Source organism: Rhincodon typus, chromosome 3, assembly GCF_021869965.1.
Source record: "Rhincodon typus isolate 14 chromosome 3, sRhiTyp1.1, whole genome shotgun sequence".
Lineage (NCBI taxonomy): Eukaryota > Metazoa > Chordata > Chondrichthyes > Orectolobiformes > Rhincodontidae > Rhincodon > Rhincodon typus.
In genome coordinates, this window is record NC_063334.1 from 62,919,928 (window position 1) to 62,942,755 (window position 22,828).

Genomic DNA, 22,828 nt, shown 5'->3' on the forward strand with positions numbered 1-22,828 from the left:
ATGTCTATGGAAGACTTTGGGATTTCCTTCTTATGTTGGATGCCAGCTTTAATATACATTCCCTCAATTCTACTCGTTTGTTTGTGATTCTCAATTGTATTTTTCACCTGACATCTGCCTTAAGCACAATTAGTCTTTTTCTATAAAAACTGAAAGAACTGTGGATGCTGTAAATCAGGAAAAGAAAAACGGAAGTTGCTGGCATATATTTGGATTTAGTAGAGAAGACTTCACAGGTGCCAAGGAGCAGCCAGAATGTGAAAATGTTTGTTTTGTAATCTTTAAACTAAAAAGTTGCATTGCAGCTTTAGTAACAGGACACGAAGAAGACGGTGATTATGAAAAATAAGAGAGCTTCAGAAGGCAGAGGTTAATGAATGACCACAGCCACTACAGAAAAAAAAAACGAAAGAAACTGAAGTTGCTGGAAAAGCTCAGCAGGTCCGGGAGCATCTGTGAAGAAAAATGAAAGTTAACATTTCAGGTTCGGCGACCCTTCCTCAGAACTGTTCTGTTCTGATATCTGTGAAATCTTCTCTACTAAATCGAAATATTGAAAATAGCACTTGTGTCAAAGAGCACTGGGCAATTTTCTTCTAGAATTCTGGAAATATAGTAAGGTCTAGAGGAACAGCTATATCTGATTTGGTTCAACCGCAGACTGCTCCTAACCCAATAAGCTGAGATCAAACTCATAAACATCAGATGGGCAGCACAGTGGCTCAGCAGTTAGCACTGCTGCCTCACAGTGCCAGGGACCTGGGTTTCATTTCACTTTTGGGTGACAGTTTGCATGGAGTTTGCACATTCTCGGCGCATCCACATGGGTTTCCTCTCACAATCCAATGATGTGCAGGTTAGGTGAATTGGCCATGCCAGATTGCCTACAGTGTCTAGATGGATTAGCCATGGGAAACGTAGGGTCCTAGGGCAGCGGGAGGTGGGTTGGGTGGGATGCTCTTTGGAGGGCCGGTGCGGACCCGATGGGCCGAATGGCCTGTTTCCACACTGTAGGGATTCTACGATAATTCCTGAACTTTGTGTAAAACCTAATGCTTCACTGCACATCTGCACTCCCCTTTGAGAGGAGGCAGCAGTGTAGACTCTGTAGGCTAGGTCATAATCTAGTGACCCAGGCTTTTGTTCTGGGGACACGGGTTCAAATTCTTCTATGACAGATGGCGAAATGCAAATTCAATAAAAATCTGGAATTAAAAACCAGCCTAGTGGTGACCAATTTGTCAAAATCCACCTGGTTCACTAATGTCCTACAGTGAAGAAAATCTGATATTCTTACCTGGTCTGATCTGGTCTACAAGTGAGTCCAGAACCACAGCAATGTGGTTGACTCTTAACTATGCTCTGAAATGGACAGCACAACCAATCAGTTCAAGGGCAACTAGGGATGGACAACACATGCTAGTCTTGCCAGTACTGACCTCATCTCATACAATTACTTATTTTTCTAATCAAAGTCGTTACTATATACACTTGCTGTAAAGTAGACTTTATGGCATAGAAATTCACTACTGTTGCATCCATTCCACAGGCCTGAACAGGCAGTGAAATGGCCAACACATCCACGCCAGAACAACACTGCCTACAATCTTCTCCCTGTGCAGATCTGGGTCTCTTCAGTCTCCATGTATCACTGGTCCTTAAAGCGACCATTGGACACCATCACAAAAAAAAGTCTTTTTCTTTAAAAGTACTAACGTAATCATGGACCTGGAAGGACCAATATTGGCTGGAGTTTCACCTGGCAGGTAAGGAGACCAGAAATATGGTGCGGAAGAAGTCTTTCCTCATTAGATGGGGGAGAAAGCATAGCACGGCCCATTTACTTTTATAGACAAATAAAAGCAGAATGCGCAAATATTCACTTATTTATCATTCTGTTCCAAAATTCAGATGGATTTTGGTTATGATTTCTTTTCAGATTAAATTGAAATCTGTCACTGTGATATTTAATACTTAACCTGCAGCACTCAAAACAAAACATGTTATTCACCTCATTGCATTTAATGCACTATTGGGGAAGCAAAAATGTCAGTCAGGTTTGAATTTAAAAAGTATTTAAATTAGTCAGAGATAGTAAGAACTGCAGATGCTGGAATCAGAGATAACAAGGTGTGGAGCTGGAAGAACACAGCAGGCCAGCAGCGTCAGAGGAGCCCGAAAGGTGACGTTTCGGGTCGGGACCCTTCTTCGGATTGGTCATGTGTTTTTTTTATTTGATAGAACAGCACATTCATAAAATTATCATAATACATTTTTAATATCCATTATCAACCTATTTTGCTTCTTAATGATGCCTGCCCACATTTGTTCTTTTTAATAATTCATGAGATGTAGGTGTTGCTGGCTAGGGCGGCATTTATTACCTATCCCTAATGGCCATGCAGTATGTAGTTATGAGCTGCCTTCTTGAAAAGCTACAGTTCTTGGGATACAAGCAGCCCGAGCAGTGTTATTAGGGAATGATTTCTAGAATATTGGCACAGTGACACTGAAGGAATGGCAAAAAAGTTCCACAGTCAGGTTGGTCTATGGTTTGACTGCCTTTATCTTTCTGGGTGGTACAGGTCACAAGTTGGAAGTTGTCAATGGAACCCTCAGTGCATTACAATGTATTTTTCTTTACATAGCACACACTGCTATCTCTGTGCATTCTGTTAAGGTGGAAACTGTTTTTTCAATTCTTTCATGGGATATGGGCATCGCTGACAAGGTCGGTATTTGTTGTCCATCCCAAAACTGAGGGGCTTGCTAGGGCTGTTAAAAAAGACAGTTAAAAGTCAACCAAAATGCTGTAGGTCTGGAGTCCAAAACCAAACCAGATAAAGGGTGGCTTATTTCCGTCTCTAAAGGGCATTAGTGAACCAAGCAGGTTTTCACAACAATCGATGATAGTTGTCATACCCATCATAACTGAGACTAGCTTTCAATTCCATTTTATTACTTGAAATCAATTTCCACCGGCTACTGTGATGGTTTTTTTTATTCATTCACTCCTGTGATATGGACATCGCTGGCTGGGCCAGCATTTTTTAACCCATCTTGAGTGCGAATATAAATATCCCTAATATGAACCTGTGTCCCCAGAACATTAGCCTGGGTTTCTGACTTGCTAATCTAGTGACATTATCATTACACTGCTGCCTCCTGTAAATCAACTAGTTCACACCCGAACTAAAGACCCACTCCCCGCCATGGACAGGACCAATGTCATCTACAAGATCCCCTGCAGAGACTGCGAGAAACACTACATCGGACAAACAGGAAGGAAACTAACAACAAGAGTACATGAACACCAACTGGCTACAAAAAGACACGACCAATACTCACTCATCTCAATCCACATGGACGAGGAGAACCACGACTTCAACTGGGATAACACCAAGATCCTGGGACAGGCTAGGCAGAGACAAGCACAAGAATTCCTGGAAGCATGGCACTCCACGAAGCAGGCTATTAATAAACACATTGAACTCGACCCCATATACATTCCACTGCAGAGGAAACCCGGAAGTGAGGCAATCCATCGCAACGGACCCCAGAGTTTAAAAGCCAGGCGGGAAAACACACCGACGCTTCATCAGAGGCTGCACTGAGGATGTTACCAAGCACGGTAACGAAAAGTCTGCGGAACAACAAACCAGCTCGGCGAGCCAACCAACCTCAACACCCACAATCCAAGCTACAAATCTACTCCAAAACCTTAGTTCACACATTACCATATTCATTCATTACAGAATGCAGCCTACATAAAACAAAAAAATGTTTTTATGGCACCATTCACAATATCAGGATATCTCAAAGCAATATAGAGCTAACTACATCTTGAAGTGCAGTCATTGTTATAGGAAACACATCAGTCAATTTATAAACATATAACTTACATATTATAACATTCAACATACCTTTCATTATCAAGGATTGACTTTCAAACAGAAGGAGAAGTGATGTCTGGAAACTCAAATTTCCAACACGAATCACAAACAGAATCAGAATAAGTGAAAATGCACTGTAATTGAAAACAAATTACATTCAAGTAAATATATTTTGTTTTTTGAAGGATAGAATTGTTATTTCATGCAACAGATTCTGTCAAGAAACTCCAACATTTGAGAATTAAGTATGCAAAGATTTAAAGAAAGTACCATTTCCATAGGTTCAGAAATTCAAAATAAGTTCAATTTCTTATTCATGTAACTTAAACTTTAAGTTCGATAAAGAGATTTAATTAATACTTATAATGAGTTTAGATTATTACAGTGCTATTTTGCTGGCTTTGATATAAGACTGTATCTTTATTTTTCAGTATTTTGATTGCGGACTGAAATGGGAAAGGGGCTGTTTTAAAACCAAACATTGTGGAAGAGTTTGCTACACTTTTAAAAAGCAGGTACTGACACTCACTGTGAGTGCTAATTACACTGCTTTTTTGTTGAGCAGTAGGGAGAGGTTACTATGGATGAACTACGGCCATGGAGACTGCACAATTGGAGATGTGGTCAGCAATACACAGGTGATTGATCTGTGGAGTGGTGACAAGTTGCAGGCTTCTGCAAGACAATTCCACGACAAAATGATTGGTTCTATGCAGCTGAAGAACTTGGCGATATGAAAGATATAGCCAGACACCTTCAGACCTCCAGGAGGGGAAGCAATGTCCTTTTCTCTGCAGTTAAACAAAACACATAAAACCTGTATAAAACCAGTTAATTTTCCCTCACCAGTTGCAGTAAGCTGATGCTTTTAAGCAATAAATCACAGACTTCAAAAGTCATGAACTAGTCGCTCTGTGCCTCTTACAAGCCAGTGAAAGTACCGAGAAAAGAGAGATCGAGGAGCAGCCTATCCTGGCAAGTCAAAAGGATCATCTGAGCGAACCCCGTGAACAGGGACCATTGAACTGCCCTTCTTGATTTTCCCTCCATCCATAATATCAATTTTTTTTTCTGTATGTCTGTATGTGCAAGTAGGGAGCATTTTCAAAGAGGTTAGAGTTTTAACCAATAGAGTTATGTGTCAATCGTTTATAACCATTTATGGTTTAGACTACAGAAACCTGGATCTAAAAAGACAGGCAAATTAGGGAATTTTGCGTACTTCTACAAAATCTTTAAATTTTGTGAAGTCTCCAGGAATAGCATGGCTTAATTTCCAGTGTGTTACCTCAGTGAGGCAAGACATTGTATACGTTAAATCAGTTACTATATTGAAGGGATTTTATGGAACTTTTAAGAACAGGAAAGGTGGCAGTCAGAGAGCCCGAATTAAGTGAGAGCGGAAATTTTGATTTATTAATGGTGACTTGAGATACAGAGATTCATTCAGCAGCGTGTTTGTGAAGTGTTGCGCTTCATGGTGAGAAATGACAGATTCCCCACTTGTTATGCATCTGTCTGTCATGAATACTCATAAGCATAAAACTTTTATAGCTACATCCCACCTTCAAGATAAAGTCAGCACCACATGAGAAGCTTGTGGACCCAAGAACTCCTGGTTCATGTTATTTTAAAGGTGATATGCCCCAGGTGGCTTTGTGTATTTGTGTCTGAGGTCAGCAGTTTTCCTTGTTGAACTTTGTGACAGAAGGAAGGGGAGCTAAGGAAAGATGTTTTACATGAACCTGGGGCTCAAGATCAGCAAAGGGAAGTCAGTGGCAACATGGGTATGGAATGAGATCGGGGGCATAGAGGAATGGAGGAGGAATGCAAAGGAGAACAGTCACTTATGAGGAGGAGTAAAATGAGAGTAAGGCTTAAGTTTCTGGATGTGATGGAAACAGTCAGTCAAGGTGAATGAATGAGGAGCCTAAAGAAAGGTTTCACTACTGTCCTTACGCTAGTCCGTCACAGGATGTTGGCTGGCAGAGTCATCACAGGACTTTGAATTCACCTACAACACTTCAATTATTTCTGCTGAGAGAGATGTCCTTTAAAATGCATTGCATGGAAGGCCAGCTGAGTCTGCAAGTTCAGCCATGTCCCAGAGTGGTGGGTACAACATTGGGCAGTAATATGAACATTCAAAGAGTGAACATACAAACACTTCATTGTTTCTTCCACAATAAAGAAGTGTCCGTAACTCCCTTGTAATCTTCAATGTGGGCCAACCATGAGGCAGCCAATTAGCCTCTGAATAAGCTAGTCTCAACAAATAATAGTGCTGAAGAAATGAACAAAGTGAAACTAATGTAGTGTGAACTAATTATAAGGTTTAAAACACCAGTGCCACTTTTGTACTCTCATTATATGATTGGCAAAGTAGGTAGACAGGAAAGTTGGGGCCATGATCCAAAGTCTCCCCATTTGACCAGGAGATTCTGCCTATTCTTGCTCCATTGCAAATGAAAAGATTTCTCCACCATGTGATCCCACTCACATGCCATAATGTCACTGGCAATTTAAGTTTTAATTGTAATTGTGTGGGATCAGCAAAACAGAGCAAAAGTGGCGAACACTTTGTATTCTGCTGTCGGGAACAGTGCACCACTGATAAAATTCCCTGAGTAGAAAGAAAGATAAATTGTAATTTACCAAATCGTTCTGATGGACATAAATAAAAGGATGTTTGTTTGGCATCCATCAACATGAAATAATCTGACAGAACAGTTTATTGAAAATTTTTATTTTGCAGCAGACTTGGCAAAGATCTTGAAACTGTGATTCGCAAAGAATCTCGAAGTCCAGCGACACAAGCTTCCTCTGCACAGATCCACTCAGGTCAGGGACAGTAATGGCTGAGCATGTGACTTAGCACTTTTTGCTTAACTGCTAAAGTACCTTTAGTATTTGGAAGAAATATGAATCCTCCCATTGTGGAAAGTAAAAGCATTTTTATTTTCTCAGCGGAGCTTCCTGTTGATGGTTTTAGTGTTTTACAGAGAACAAAAAAATCATTATTTAACTTGCTTGGAATCTAGCCACAAGTTAAGGTGAAACATAAACCATTCTAGCAGTACTCCAGCTAATTGATTCTTTAAAGCATAGTACATCCTCTGGGATATTGTCTCTGTGTAAGCAGTCCCTCAACAAGACTGGCAGCACAAGTGGCTAGTAATTAATATCCAGCAAATGTTTTATTTACGGTTTGTAAATCTGCTCTTGCTCTATCAGAAGCATCACCTTTGGTAAATTCTGTAAGTTCGACACAGAGGAAAAGCCCTGTGGGAAGCATAGGCGGAATGCAAACACCAGCCCAAGGATTGGGGTACAATTTAAAGAATTGAAATATTTGGTTACACAAGAGGAACTTTGTATAAAGAGAAGGTCAGTAGTTAATTGGTGAAGCAAATCAAATTGGGCTGGATCCTTGTCCAAATTTGCTTTTAGAAGCATGAAACTTAATGAAATTAAGAAAGAGCAAGAAACTTTATCCACTAAAAGAATTAAACTGAGGTGAATAGGTTTGAGCTAAGTAGCTTAAGGAATTGTAATTGCAAGTTTTCAGTGTAATGCATGATAAAACTAGTCAAGGTAAAACAAGGGGCTAACTGTGCAAAATAACTTGAGGTCCCTTAAGGTACAAGGATAGGTGGATAACTTGGTTAAGAAGGTATATGAGATACTTGACTTTATTTGTCGAGGCGTAGAGTTTAAGAGCAGGGAAATAATGCTGAAACAATATAAAATGTTGGTTAGACCACAGCTAGAGTATTGTGAGCAGTTCTAGAATCCATATTATAGGAGGGCCGCGATAAACCTGGACGGGTACAGAGCGGATTTAACAGGATTTTGCCTAGGCTAGAGAGTTTCAGTTATTAAGAGAGATTGGACAGACTGGGGTTGTTTTCCTGAGAGGTGACATAATTGAGATGTATAAAATTATGAGAAGCATAGTAGATAGGATAGATGGGAAGAAAATCTTTCGCTTGGTGGGCAAAGATTTAAGAAATGGGGCAGAAGGTTTAGAGGAGATGTGAGGAAATATATTTTCACTCATAGGGAGACGGGAGTGTGGAACTCACTGCCTTTAAGGGTGGTAGAGGCAGAAACCCCCATGCTTTGCAATGCTAAAACATACAAAGCTATCGGCAAAGTGTTGGAAAATGGGACTAGAACAGTTAGGTGGTTGTTTTTGATCAGCATGGATGTGATGGGCCAAAAGGCCGTTTTCTGGCTGTAGACATCAATGACACTATAACTGAATGCATCCTTGTCTGAAATAAGGAGAGACTAGAATTCAAGCTGCAATTATTCCACAGACTATCATAAGAGGCTTGGTGAGACATATTTTCCCTTCTATTCTATAGCTAATACATATCCTTTTATTACTGCAGGTGAATTTGGACTATAACAGGCTAGACAGCATGCAAACAAGAAGTGCTCATAATAAGAGAAGGAAAAAAGATGTGAGATGCTGGGTTCTTCTAAGCCATCTCATGGTGACATATTCCACAATTAGTCAATCTTCAGTCGTCTGATGTATAAAACTAGTAACAGAAGCCTAGACTGCCAATGAAAATAAATTCATCAGTTTCCCTAGTTACAATCACACGACAGTATGCTTTGCACAAGTAACTGGGAGAGAACACGTCCTGAGTGAGACACAGCCTGAGCGAGTGCATGGTTTTGGGGATTTGGTGCACTGTGGAAATTCAGTGCAGAGGAACAGAGGCTTTTTTTTTGCTTTTTGGTTTGTTCATTGTTTATAAGATGTCTTTTTTTTGTGGTTTATCATTGGTAAGGCTGTTTTCTTCAGCTTCAACTGAGCAGAGGGAGGGGAGTCCGAATTTAACAGCAGCATCTTAAAGGGTCTGCTTATTGGGAACACAAATAAAACAATGACATTGCAAGAAAGTGGTGTGCTGAACGGTTCAAATTTTTAAAAAAACATATTTGAGGATGGCACGGTGGCTCAGTGGTTAGCACTGCTGCCTCACAGTGCCAGGAACTTGGGTTCGATTCTACCCTCAGGCAACTGTCTGTGTGGAGTTTGCACATTCTCCCCATGTCTGTATGGGTTTTCTCCAGGTGCTCCGGTTTCCTCCCACAGTCCAAAGATGTTAAAGTTAGTGGATTGGCCAAGGTAAATTGTCCACAGTGTTCAGGGATGTGTAGATTAGGTTGGTTGTAGGGGGATTGGTCTGGGTGGGATGTTCTGAGGATTGGTGTAGACTTTTTGGGCCGAAGGGCCTGTATCCACACTGCAGGGATTATTGGTTATACTTTCTGGAAAAAGGGATTAATTGAAAAATCACAGTAATAAGTGAAAGTCAGCGACAATATAATAAAGTAATATAAATAAGCAATAAATAAGCAAAATAAGGGAAATAGGTTAATGGTATTCTTGCATAAGCATAGTTTTTTTTATAAAGTGATGTAACAAAGTGCCAGTGAGGAAGTCATGCCAGCAGAGCTCAAACTCGTGACATGCTTCGCCTGTGTTACGTGGCAAATCATAGCTGCTTCAGTCGTCCCTGATGACCATGTGTGCAGGAAGTACTGTCTAGTTGCAGCTACTGGCCGAACCACATTTTGAATCTGGAGCTGAGGCTGTGGGTGAATTCACTGTGGATCATTTGTGATATCATAAATAACATGTTCAGTGAGGTGGTCACACCACAGGTGAAGACCAAACAAGCGGAAAGTGTATGGGTGACCACCAGATAGAGATGAGGAAGGCAGGTAGTGTAGGAGTCCCCTGTGGCCGTTTCACCTTTCTAAGCAAGAGGGGAGGAAGAAGAATGGCAGGGTTTTGTGGTAGGGTATTTAATCGTAAGCAAACACACTGACATTTCTGCAATTGAGAAAGAGACTCCAGGTTGGTGTAAATAAAAACTGAAACAACTGCGGTTGCTGTATATCAAGAACAAAAACAGAAGTTGCTGGAAAATCTCAGCAGGTTTGGCAGCATCTGTGTCGAAAAAAATCAGAGTTAACATTTCAGGTCTGGTGATCCTTCTTCAGAACAGTTCGGAGGAAGGGTCACCAGACCCGAAACGTTAATTCTGATTTTTTTTTTCCTTCACAGATACTGTCAGGCCTGCTGAGTTTCTCCAGCAACTTCTGTTTTTGTTTCAGGTTGGTGTGTTGGCTCCATGGTGCCAGGGTCAGGGATGTTAATGAACAGTTGTAGGGTATTCTGAAGGGGAAGGGCTAATAGCCAGAGATCATGTTGGTACTAATAACTTAAGTAGAAAAGAGATGAAATCTGTAAGCAGACTTTAGGGAGTAGGGAAGGAGATTCAAGAAGAGGACTAATTTTGATATCACATGCTCGTAAGTACAGATGTAAGAGATTAGTCCAGACGAATACATAGCTGGAGATGTGGTGCAGGATGGAGGGATTTAGAGTTCTGGGATATTGGGACCATTTTTGGAGGTGGTGGGGAGACCTGTGCAAGGTGGACAGGTTGCACCCGAACTGGAATGGGACCAGCATCCTTGGAGGGAGGTTTGTTAGTGCTGATGGGGAGGTTTTAAACTAACTTGGTGGGGGTAGCATCCAGAGAGAAGGTTCAGCAGGGAAATCTGAACAGTAGAGACAGCAAGCAAGTCGAGAAGGCACCGAAATGATAGACCAGTTAAGGCACAAGGGATTTGGGCACGATTGAATGGTATTTAGGAAAGTAGTTTGATAAAAATGGCAGATGAGTTGAGGGCACAAATTAAAACATGGTGGAATGATGTAATTACTGTCACTGAGACATGGTTGAGAGAGGGGTAGGATTGGTAGCTCAATATTCCAGGATATAGGGTCTTCAGGTGAGAGAGGAAAAGAGGTAAAATAAGAGTAGGCATCGAAATGTTAATCAGGGAATCAATTACAGCAGTAAGGAGGGATGTCATCTTCAAAGGTTCCTGAATTGAAGCCATAAGGGTAGAACCTGAAAATAAAAAAGGATCAATCACTTTACTGGGAGAGCACTATGGGTCCCCAACAGTCCAAGAGAAACAGAAGAGCAAATATGTGAGCAAATTTCAGAGAAGCGAGAAAGTAAACTTCCCAAACGATAACTGCAGTAATCATTGTATGAAAGATTTAGAGGGAGAAGAATTCTTATGCATCCAGAACAGCTTTTTAAGTCAGTATGTTGTACAAGACGCTACAAGGTGGATGGGGGGGACATCCTGGACTTAATCTTAGGTTATGAAGCAGACAGGTGGTTCAAGTATCAATAGGAATACATTTCGCAAATAGGATTCATAACTCTGTTAGATTCAAAACTGTTTTGGAAAAGAACAAGGATGGGCCTCCAATCAAAGTTCTAAACTGGGGAATGGTCGATTTTAATTAGGTCAGTTTTGATTTGGCCAGAGTGGACTAGAAGCCAATATTTTCAGGTAAATCTATGTCAGAGCAATGGGATGCATTCGAGAAGGAATCAGGGAAAGGACAGTGCTCCAATATCTTCCAATAAAGACAAAGGGTGGGACCAACAAATCCTGTGAACCCTGGATCTCAAGGGATATACAGGATTGGATAAGAGAAACAGGGAGGCTTTTGGCTGATACCAGTGGTTTAAAACAGCAAATCCACATGGGTGTACAGAATGTGCAAGGGGGAACTTAAAAAGGAAATCAGGAGAGCAAAAAGGGAGCACAAAAGGATAATGGCAGGTAAATGAAGGAAAATTAAGGATAAAGGATAAGGACCACAGTGATCATTTGTGCATGATGATAGAGGACATAGGTAGGGTTTTTGATGTATACTTGGGTTGGTGTTCGCTAATGAGAAGGGTGCTTCTGGGTATGGGATTTTATAAAGAATCTTTTATTAGCTGATGCATAGATTTTAAGAGCAGCCAGGGGATGTGCGAACTACATAAAAGTTTGTTTAGGCCACCTTTTGAAAATTGCTGAATTTGATGTTGTGTCTTATATATTTGTGTCTATTTGCATGATTTGGTGATACACTTCGGCTTTCTTGCATGATTTAGTGTTGCATAAACTGTGCGCACAACATCAGTAAACTGACAATCAAAGAAATTACCAGGATAGCAGGCATAAATATACAAAGTTGAATATTGCTGAGAAAACTGTTTGTCTTAACACTCATCTGGACAAATTGCAAGAATACCAAATAAAGGGCAACAACATTAATACTATATGGGAGGAGAGAGTTAATTAGTTAACAACTGGACTCTGATTGGTAGAGGCATTGTCATGGGAAATGTATCAGTTAACGATGACTAAATTTAACAGCCAGGCTTGTTTAAATTTTAAGCCATATAGGTTGACTCTGATTGGACAGAACATTGTGCTAAGAAACGAACCAGAGAACCGCTGCCACGTATTTTGTTGAATTGAAGCAGGTGCAATGTATGTACATGTTCCTTCTGTTGGCAAGGAATAGGGCCCTGTGCCCCTCTGTATATAGCTTCTAGTACACGTAGGTGTGCCAGACTGTGAGCCTGACTAACAATTCTAAATTGTTATCCGTGTAATTCTTTGCACATTTGGGAATGTTTTGCAAATACTGTCCCTTGAGGAATTATATCTAATGCTGGAGGTTGTGTTGTGAATATTGTAAGCATGGACTGGTTGGGGACGGTCAGTACATTGCTTCTTGTGAACAGCTGAAGAGATATGCTGTTTACCCAATCTGTTTCAGATTACCTTCAAAGGTCAAGATATCTCAAAGGTTCAAGCAACAGCAAAGTGGGGATAATAGCAACACAAGTGGTTTTCGCCACTAGCAGAAAGCTACTATCAACTCAAAAAGACATTCTGACAATCATACAAATGAGCAAAGCGGTATATGAATTTCCGTGCTGGTGTGATATTAGCTATATAGACTGAGTGTCCCAAAGACAGGCGAAAAGAGTCAACTAGCATTCCCGATCAGCTGCTTACATTCTAGTGCATTCTCCATGGTAGTGCCTTTGCTAATCAGCATTTAGTTGGCAAGCAATCAGCATTTTCACTGAATTAAGTCTTTCCCTTCGGCTAAGCAGGAATGTGTTGTGAGGAAGATATAAAGATTTGTTCAGAAGGATTTGGACAGGCTTAGTGGCTGTGCTTGAACTTTGCAGACCAAATATAATGTGAAAAATGGTGAAGTTATCCACGTTGATGGGAAGAACATTCTGAGGAAGGGTCACTGGACCTGAAACGTTAACTCTAACTTCTCTCCACAGATGCTGCCAGACCTGCTGAGCTTTTCCAGCAATTTCTGTTTTTGTTTCTGATTTCCAACATCTGCAGTTCTTTCAGTTTTTATTTAATAGAAAAAACAGATGGGCAGAGTTTTTTTTTTAAATACTGAGAAGTTGGAAAGCATAGATGTGCAAAGGGACCCAGGCATCCTTGTCGATAAGTCACTGAGGGCTAACGTACAGTTGTACCAAGCTATTAAGAAAGCTAGTAGAATGTTAGCCTTTATTGAACGAGGATTTGAATACAGGAGCAGTGAAATTTTGTATCAATTGTATAGCAGCTTTGTTAGTCCACACCTGGAGCATTGTATGCAGTTTAGGTCTCTTTATCTCATGAAAGGTATTGCTGCAATAGACAGAACACAACGAACATTCACCAGGCTTGTTCCCAGGTTGTGGAAACTGTCCAATGAAGACAGGCTGTGTAATCTGGGCCTGTATTCGCTGCAATTTTGAAGAATGAGAGGCAATGTCATTGAATGCTAAAAAATACTTAAAGGGATAGACAGGATAGATGCAGGTAAGATATTTCCCCTGATTGGGGAGTCTAAGAGGCACAAAATAAATAAGGGGATACCATTTAGGACCAACAAAATAATTGTTTTTTTACACAGAGGGTGTTGAATATTCAGAATTCTCTATCCCTGGAGGGCTGTGAAAGCTTAGTCATTGAGTATATTTAGGGGTTGATAAATTATTACTAATGGCATAAAACATTTGGGGGATACTGTAGGTAAAAGGCATTGAAATATTCAATCAACCATAAGCATATTAAATGGTGCAGTAGATTCATTAGACTGAGTGGACTACTGAGTGAGTGTTCAGAAAAAAGTGACACTGACCATATATGTGATATCAGTCATACCTCTCACATTTAGCAGTATAACCAGCCAATAAACACCTGAAATACCTTTAAATTGCTAGCTGCTTTCCACAGGGAGTTCATGATCTTCACTGGTCTGAAGAAACAAGGTATCCATTACCTCCATGATGCAATTGCAAACTGCAAGCTATGCGGGCTGATAAATAACGACAGAAACGATCAGCAGTAGCAATGTGGTGCATAGCTGATTCTGCTAATTGTGTGTCACTTTTTATTTTGTGCACATGCACAGTAAGGGGCATCTTACATGGGATCTTTTGGGTCAATGTGCATTCCTGCATCTTACAGGGAAACATTGCAAAACAAAGGCATAGATACTCTACGCAGGGGGCATTGTGGTACAGAAAATGCATTTTGGAGCCATCAAGTCATATGCATACAGACTAACACAAACATACCATATATGACCCTAATAGCCTGGTATGTGGTTAATGTACATGTTGTCAGTACCACAGATACCACCTTGGAAGATATATGTAACAGGTGCCTTTAAACCAGACAGTATGACACAAATCAATTGTGACTAATGTGCGTTGGATGTCCTGCATCACATTAATGGCTTCTTGATGTTACTGTGCATAATCCCTCTGCTATTTTCACTATTCCAATGTTAATTTTATTCCTCTCCCTCTCCTCAGCTAAAAGGCTCAGTTTCTGGCTCCTTTCCCCATTGCCAGTCATATCTTGGTTTACAACTATTCTTCACCTGCATCTCTCTGCAGTGAGCTTCAGCTGACTACTTCCTGCTTGAGTTATCAGATGCAAATTAGAACAAGGTTTTGCAATGGCTTTCGCTCTATCTCGTAGAACTAAAGCCAACTGTGACCTACTGCAGGCTCAATAAAAGTAGGGAATTTAGCAAGACCAGAGAGTGAACCTTACTGTTCTGTACAGCTCAATAACTCACACCTTTAACCAGCTCAACCTCCAGAGGCTCATCTTTCCTCTTTTGAATTTAACTCAAGAGGTCACTACAAAAAAAACCTCTAATTCAAAGTGAAGAAAAGCACAAGGTCCATTAGTGTAAACTATTCTCATCTTTACTTTATCAGTATGTTTTTTTTAAGTTTAAATGCCACTCAAGCAGATGCAGATTTCAATCCCATTTTCAAAACCCTTACAACCTAGAAAATACTTGACAGCTCCTAGCAGGATAAAGCAACACCTTTTGCCTGGTTATCCAATTTTCTCAAGAGCAGTGACAGTTATTAGCTTGTAGACAGCATAAAAGAACCTCTTATCTCAAACCTGCTAGCCTTAATGCGTTGTTAATGATTAGCATCCAGTCAGAAACAGCAATGGAAAAGGGAAAGCAAATCTGCAAGTTACAGATAAACGTCTGCATTTTACACTTGTCATAAAAATCAGATGCATTTACTAAACCCCTGAAGTTTGCATTTCACAGAAATAGAATATTATTCTTGAAATCAAGAATGAAAAATGCATACACAACATGCTTTACATATTTGTCCAAAATCTGTCATATGTTGTTCTATCATGTTTACTGCAGGGACAACATTTAGATTTGAGTGATATTCTATTCTCTTACATGAATAGTTATTCATTTTCTCCAACCTATGTTGTTGAGTAAGGACTAAATGTACAAATGATAACATCTTGGTTTCCTTATAACATTAGATCAAAGGTCTTATATAAACTGGAATTTCATTTCAACTTTCATCATATGATATGAAAAAATATAGAAAAAAATTACCGGAACGTACAATATTTGTTTTATGTCAATCAAATGATGCAGTTAGTTAAGTTGAAAGTCAAATGCAGCTGTATAAGAAATGAAATTTACAGAACAGTACCATGACTAATGTAAGCACAGTGCCGCACTTTCAAATCTTCAAGTGAGACGATTGCTAATGAAACAAGGCACAGGAACAGTACAGTACAACCTATTGATCTAAAAAGATTTATTTTCAGCAATCAGTGACCCACTTTTACAGTATTCTCATAATCAGTTTGATGCTCAATGATACTTGACAAGTCCCACAGGTTTACAGGGGAGTGCCGGATGCCAAGTCTGCCCTTCCTTCTGATTTCAATGCCAAGCTGAACTAACTATTTTTCTCAGGAGGTTTTATACTTTTCATCATGCAAAAATATCAAAGAACTTTTGTAACTGCTGGAAGGCCAGTGTAAAATTAAATGTCAATCCAGCAAATAACTCAACACAGAGATCATGACTTGACATCTGATACAACTGTGATTACACCACTTGTCTTTTTTTAAAAAGACAGATGAAGATTATTAGACGATGTCTTGTGGTGCAGTGGGTCGCTGTATCTGCACCAGAAGCTCCAGGTTCAAGTCCTGCTCCAGGACTTGATGGTCAAGGATGGTGTGCTCATAAGGGGAGACAGTGGTGTGGTGGTAATTTCACTGGATCAGTAACTTAGAGGCCCAGACCAATATTCTGGGGGCATGAGTTCAAATTCTACCAGGGCAGCTGGTGAAATTAATGAATGTGAAATTAAAATGGTGACCATAAAACCCATTCATTTCACTAATACCCTCTACAGATGAAATCTGCCCCCTTTGCATAGCTCTCAACAGTCACAATAATCAAGGACAATTAGGAATGGCCAACAAATGGGGGCCTTGCCCACAACTCATGAAAGAATAAACAAAAAATGCAGCGTTTATGTTAGGTGGCAACAGCAGGGCCTGGGACAGGGGGAATATACCACTTTCCAGGGCTCAAGGGAGCCTGCAGTGCTTGGGTCAGTGATGGGGCTTGCAGCCCAGGCCATAAGCAGCAACAGGACTCATGCTTTTTATCCATGCTCCTGCGTAAGAGTGGGATTCTTGATCATCCAAGTCAAAGAAGGAAATTGGAGCTTGTACCAACACTATCCAACGCTCCAAGCTGCAAAACTGTATTGTCATTTGCCTGCTGGACTTCATGTTGGGTGAGAACCCAACCTGCTACACATTATATTGGGCATTTGTAGAGAATTCTAAATGCAATAAAATAGAATCCTAACTTAGCATTTTGTTAACATTACTTATTTAGTCTGAAGACAGGTGACATAATATTGATAACAACAAGAGTATTCATATGTAGACATCAGAAAAAATAAACATTAAATCTACAAACTTACTTATACTTCGGCATTAATATGCCACCTAGGCATGATCCAAGAATAGAAAATCCCATTGCAACTATTCCAGTCCATAAGCCCAGTTCTGCTGGAGAGAAATTGTGCTCCAGCAAAAACAGTGGAAACATGCTGACTGTACCCTGTTCTCCTGAAAATAGACAGCAGAATTGATGTATTAGTCAATATAATTACACACTATTTCAGCAATAATAAATGAGACTGTCTTGTGGTTTGAATAAAAGTATTCTAATGATTTAAAACATTGGATGCAAAAGGATCTTTGAATTCATTAATGCTTTTAGATTGTACACATGTATTATTTCCTAATGATATTTTAAAGACATCTTTTTGATCAAAGCAAGGGTTGGGCAGTGGCAGGGAGGTGTGATTATCTGAACGTCCCATTCCATCAGAATAGTCTTCTTCAGGATCAAACAATGGGAAAACAAAACAGATGTTAGTGTGGCCAACCTTAGTTTCCATTTTTGTATTCCCTCTTTTCTATAACTAGCGCTATACCATCAACAACGATTATGGTTAATGATCTTTATTTACTCTCTGCAAATATGTCTCAGACTTCAATAAAAATACTGGGAACAATTTAACTTCACAGAGAAAAATACCCTGTATATTGATTAATTGTAAAGTGTAACACTTTGCTCCATATAACATGTGCCAAGTTATTTTTATTTTTTGTGCAATTATTGTGAATTTCCTGTAATATCAGGAAAAAGGATCATTTGGTGATGGACAGAACAATACGACATCAGGCATGCAGCATCAACATCAAGTGCCCACAAATATGGTTCTAATTTACTACAGCCTTAAAAAAATATCCATTTTATGGTGTGACATTCCAGATTTTAATGGTATTTTCATTTATAGAATAAGGTAGTAATAACATTTGCACCAGAGCTAGCATGAAAACGAAACAGCATGAAAGAAAATCACTGAAAAATTAATTTATCATTAATTATAGTATCATCCAAAGTTGCAACTATCAATAATTCCATTGAATTTCATTATTTTATTTCAAATTTCATGTAGAGTCCCTTCTTGACTCAGGCAACTTCTAGCAAGACATTTTCAAGAACTAATTGGTGTACAAAAATTTGTGCTATTATATAAACATTTAATCATAGGGGATTGGCAACCATTGTAGCATTTTTGTATTTTGCTTTTGTGATATTGTAACTTAAGAATTATAACAATAAAATCAGTTTTGATAAATCAATCCCACTTCACATTTTCTCAGTAACTCTCACTTTTTACCACAGAAGACTAATTGCTTTTTGGTTCAAATTGCATTGTTCAATTCCTTCAGGCTTCTCTTATTTCTAGCTTAATATTTTAACAAAACAAAAAGTCCGTGGTATTTCACTGCTTTATCACTGTGAGCTCTGTTTTATTCAGATTCTTGAAATTCCCCAACTTTGTTATCACAATAAAATGACTTGCTACAGGTTACATTAAATGAAAGGAGCTTTAATACTGTTAAATCATGACACCAGGATGATTGGTATTTATGTTTTATATGTGGTCCGATGACTCAGCTCTCGGTTACTTACAAACATTGTACTATAACTATCAGAATAGTCATTTCACTACAGGTACAGGTAAACTATTGGACGACAGGGCTACTGTCTCATTAGACAGATAGACGGACAACTGGTGGTGGTTTAACCTGACGGTCACTAGGCCTCAGGCAAGGGACGAGGTTGAGGAGAGTTCTCACGGTAACCTCAGCTAGTGCAGGGATTGAATCAGTGCTGTTAGCATCACTGCATTGCAAACCAGCTGTCCAGCCAACTGAACTATCTAACCCCCAAACATTTCACTATAACGTCCTTAAGGCAGGTACATAATATGCCGATGCAAACAGGTCACTAAGTATCATTTGCTGGATATATCATAACTGTATACTAAGGATAAGGTAAAAACCTACTCCATATATTTCCTTAAATTCTGGTAATTCTGTAAATGTAGTAATCCAGACAGATTACCTGTGGGGAGACTATTTTTAGTAATCCGTCTGGTGCTGTTGTAATTGTGGATTTTTGGATTACTACTAAAGTCTGGTCCCATTGGTTACTGAAACTACAACTGGGACTTGTAACATGGTACTATGATACAATACATTAACTGTGTGACAGACATAAAGAAAAAGTAATCCCTGCACAGTAATCCCCTTCTGGTACCTTACTCTTATTATGGTCTAATGACTGAAAATTATTTCGCTCAAACTATAATCAGTTTTTGTGTATTTCACTGTTTCACATTATTCTCAGAAGCAGATTAGCCAGTCACACCTCTTTAAATCTTTTCTCAAGTACATTACATACTTTATTAATACAAAAATGAACACAAAATGAGTTTTCTGTCATAATAGCATCTCCTAGTGGATCTGCAGTGAATTTCAGGCTTGAGTATTTCCTAATTCATGCTTTGGTATCTCAAATGTCCAAAGTAGACTTAACATTTTAAAGTCATATTTGCAACGGTTTTAGGACAAATGACACATGAAAAGAAAAAGTGCTGATCTGAAATTAAGTTCCACTCTTAAATGTGACTGGATGAGTGATGCATTGGAATGTGAATATACTTGTATTGTGTTCAATTCTGGTTATTACTCTTGAGCTAATACAGTTCCTTAGGATCGACTGGGTTGTATCATGAAACACAATACAAACTGTAAATTGAAATTAGTCCACAGAGATGGATAATATGCCAATACACTTAATACTGATTTTTCTAGTCAGGTTTTACCTTCTACTACCACTGAGTGCACTGTTTCAGCCTTGACTGTGTTTGTAAGACCATTAGACCATAAGAAACAGGAACAGGATTAGGCCATTCAGCCCTGAGCCTGTTTCTTGATTCAATAGGATTGTTGCTGATCCAACATTCCTTACATTCACTTTGCTGCCCTTTCCCTGTAACTCTTGATTCACCTACTGATCAAGAACTTATCTATTTATCACAGCCTTAAATATACACAACGACTCTGCCCCACAGCTCCCTCTGGCAAGAAGTTCCAAATACTCACAACATTCTGAAAGAAATAAATCCTTCTCATCTCAGTCTTAAATTGGGACCTCTTTATTCTGAGACTATGCCCTCTGGTTTTAGACTCTCCCATGAGGGAAAACATCCTCTCAGCATTTACCTTGTCAAGCCCCTTAACAATCCAATACGTTTCAATGAGATTACCTCTCATTCTTCTAAACTCCAGTGAGTAGAGACCCAACCTGTTTAACCTTTGTTCACAAGACAGTCCCTCCATACATGGGATCATCCCAATGAACCTGCTCTGAAGTGCCTCCAATGAAATGATATCTTTCCTGAAATAAGGGGACCAAAACTACTCACAGTACTCCAGATGGGGTCTCACCAGCACCTTGTTCAGTTGCAGTAAGACTTCCCTACTCTTATATGCCAACACCCTTGAAATAAGGGCCAACATTCCATTAGCCCAATATGCCCATTAGTTCAACACACATATGCTACAAATAAATATTTAAATAAAATTAAGACATTTGGAAGAATAAGACGTACTCAGGTCAATCAGTCACAATAACAAAAGCATAAGTAAGGGTAATTAGAAGGGTTGATCTACTTTTGTGAGCAAGAAAAAGGTGGGTTGTTGTGAGGAAGAAACACAGAGAAACAGTTAAACATTTTTTTCTATCATGTCAAATATCCACAGCCTCCGCACAGTGGCCTGCCCACAGTGTTGGTAGAGGTGAAGTTAGAAAAAGGGATTTTAACAGACCGTTGAGAATAGCAAACCAGAGCTGGGGTTTATTTTTCTCCTCTAGATGATCAGGGAGTACAGGGATTGGACAGCAAACAGTTAGTATTGCTTAGTGGACTGTACTTTAATTATATATCAAAATAAATGTCAAAGTTACAATTCAGCCCATTTGGAAACAGACATTGTCTACCTCATACACCACTACACGTGAGAAGAGAAAAGTAGTTCTGCTGATTAGATTGTACTTGTTTCAAATATCCATCAACGTGACCTACTCCTGTGATTTGGATTTAATTTTATTACACTATATTGTTAGCTGCCTTCCTCTTTACAGATCCTACTTGAGATAACAGGTATTTCTATTTTATTGCAGATTGCCAGCACATATGCATTTTGCTTTGATCCTCAGTTTGCCATCATCTGCAAATCTGACCATTTTGCATTAACTTTCAGTTTGGGCCTTACCTCTGGTTTCAGTTTACACTGTGACTGCAGCATAGGTGCAAAGTGAAGCTGTTTCCAAACAAAGCTGAGGTTGTCAAACTTTCTTGATTAGAGAACCCTTTTCAAATGGATTAGCAATTACCGACACCTAATCTAAATTGTAATACTACACAATATGTTAAAGAACTTCAAGTGGGGTGTTCTAATTATATTTTTATGAAAACAGTATTTAGCATAGCAATTACACACAGTGATGATACAGGCCACATAAATGAGAGACAGAAAGCAAATTGTAACTCCTTTAATATTCCAGCACTTGTCAAATGAGCTGCTTTTAACACGATTAAAGATTAGGTATGTGTGCCATTAACAGGCAATCAGTTTACAAATCATACCCAATACAAACTATTGCCAAATCAATATTAATATCAGATTCATCGTATTTAGATGTTTAATAGGCTTAAAGCAGGTTATTTTGTTTTTTTTTTAAAATACTCCCAACAAACAAATTAGACTTCATCCCTGCTATTATCCTTGAAATGTAGCATGTTTGGAAACACTAACAGATCTAGCCAAATCCAGCCCAGTTTCTTAATTTTATTTATTATTCAAGGAATTTACATTTTTGGTACTTAGAAGAAGATTTAAGCAAGTCAAACTGACAGCTTTTCCACAATTACAAGAATAAAATCAACAAGGAATTAATAGAAACAGAAAATGCTGAGAATACACAGTAGGGATGGGGAGCATTATGGCATCACCTACTCACTGCCTTAGCCCAAGTTGAATGCACCGTATTTTAACAGCAGCTGACCTCCCAGTTGAATGCACCGTATTATAACAGCAGCTGACCTCCCAGTTGAATGAAAAGACAAGATTCATTGCAGGAACCATGCAGCCAGATGTCCATCATCGTGAAGAAGGCCGAGCTTCAGAGTGGACTTTTCAGCCACTTGTGCAGGACTAACAAAGATTGCCACTAAATTTATACAACTCATTGGCCTGTTTTTTTTCTTCCTTTTTTTTCCGTTCCTGAGTATTTTTTCTCCCACCCTCCAGAGGACCAGTGCCCTGAAGTACAGCACAGTACTGACCATTTTGTAGTATTCACTCCCATTTTCTTATTGCTTCATTACCTAAGAATGCATCAGAGCTACATTTCTTCTGGCCAGCTTCTTAACCATTTCTGAGATTTACCCAAATTGCCCTTTGATTTGACCATATGATTTGAATAATTGAAGACATTGGTAGTCCTGTCCAGTGCATCAGCGTTTATAATGGCCCATTTCATATGCCATCTACTGCAAAAGATTAATGCTAGCTAAGATCTTACCATACTGAAGCAGTTAGATTATTAGACATAAATGTCAAAATTGTTCTTTGTTTTGAATACTGATGCCATTTTTTTTTACTTCTTATTGTCAGCTGTGACTCAGCTGGTCCTGCCTCTGAATTAGAAGAGTTTCAGAGATAGTCGGAACTGCAGACGCTGGAGAATCTGAGATAACAAAGTGTAGAGCTGG

At 39.3% G+C, this 22,828-nt stretch overlaps 1 protein-coding gene across 2 annotated transcripts in view; it reads right to left on the reverse strand.

Annotated features, from left to right (window-relative positions):
- The window catches only part of mfsd3 (major facilitator superfamily domain containing 3), a 117,520-nt gene that overhangs the window by 70,170 nt on the left and 24,522 nt on the right, over positions 1-22,828 (reverse strand). For both annotated transcript variants that reach the window (XM_048618886.1, XM_048618879.1), the window contains 2 exons: positions 17,108-17,255; positions 3,924-4,027 (listed from right to left, as the gene is read on the reverse strand). In XM_048618886.1, coding sequence (XP_048474843.1) covers positions 3,924-4,027; positions 17,108-17,255 — 252 coding nt within the window. The remainder of the gene's footprint in view (positions 1-3,923; positions 4,028-17,107; positions 17,256-22,828) is intronic.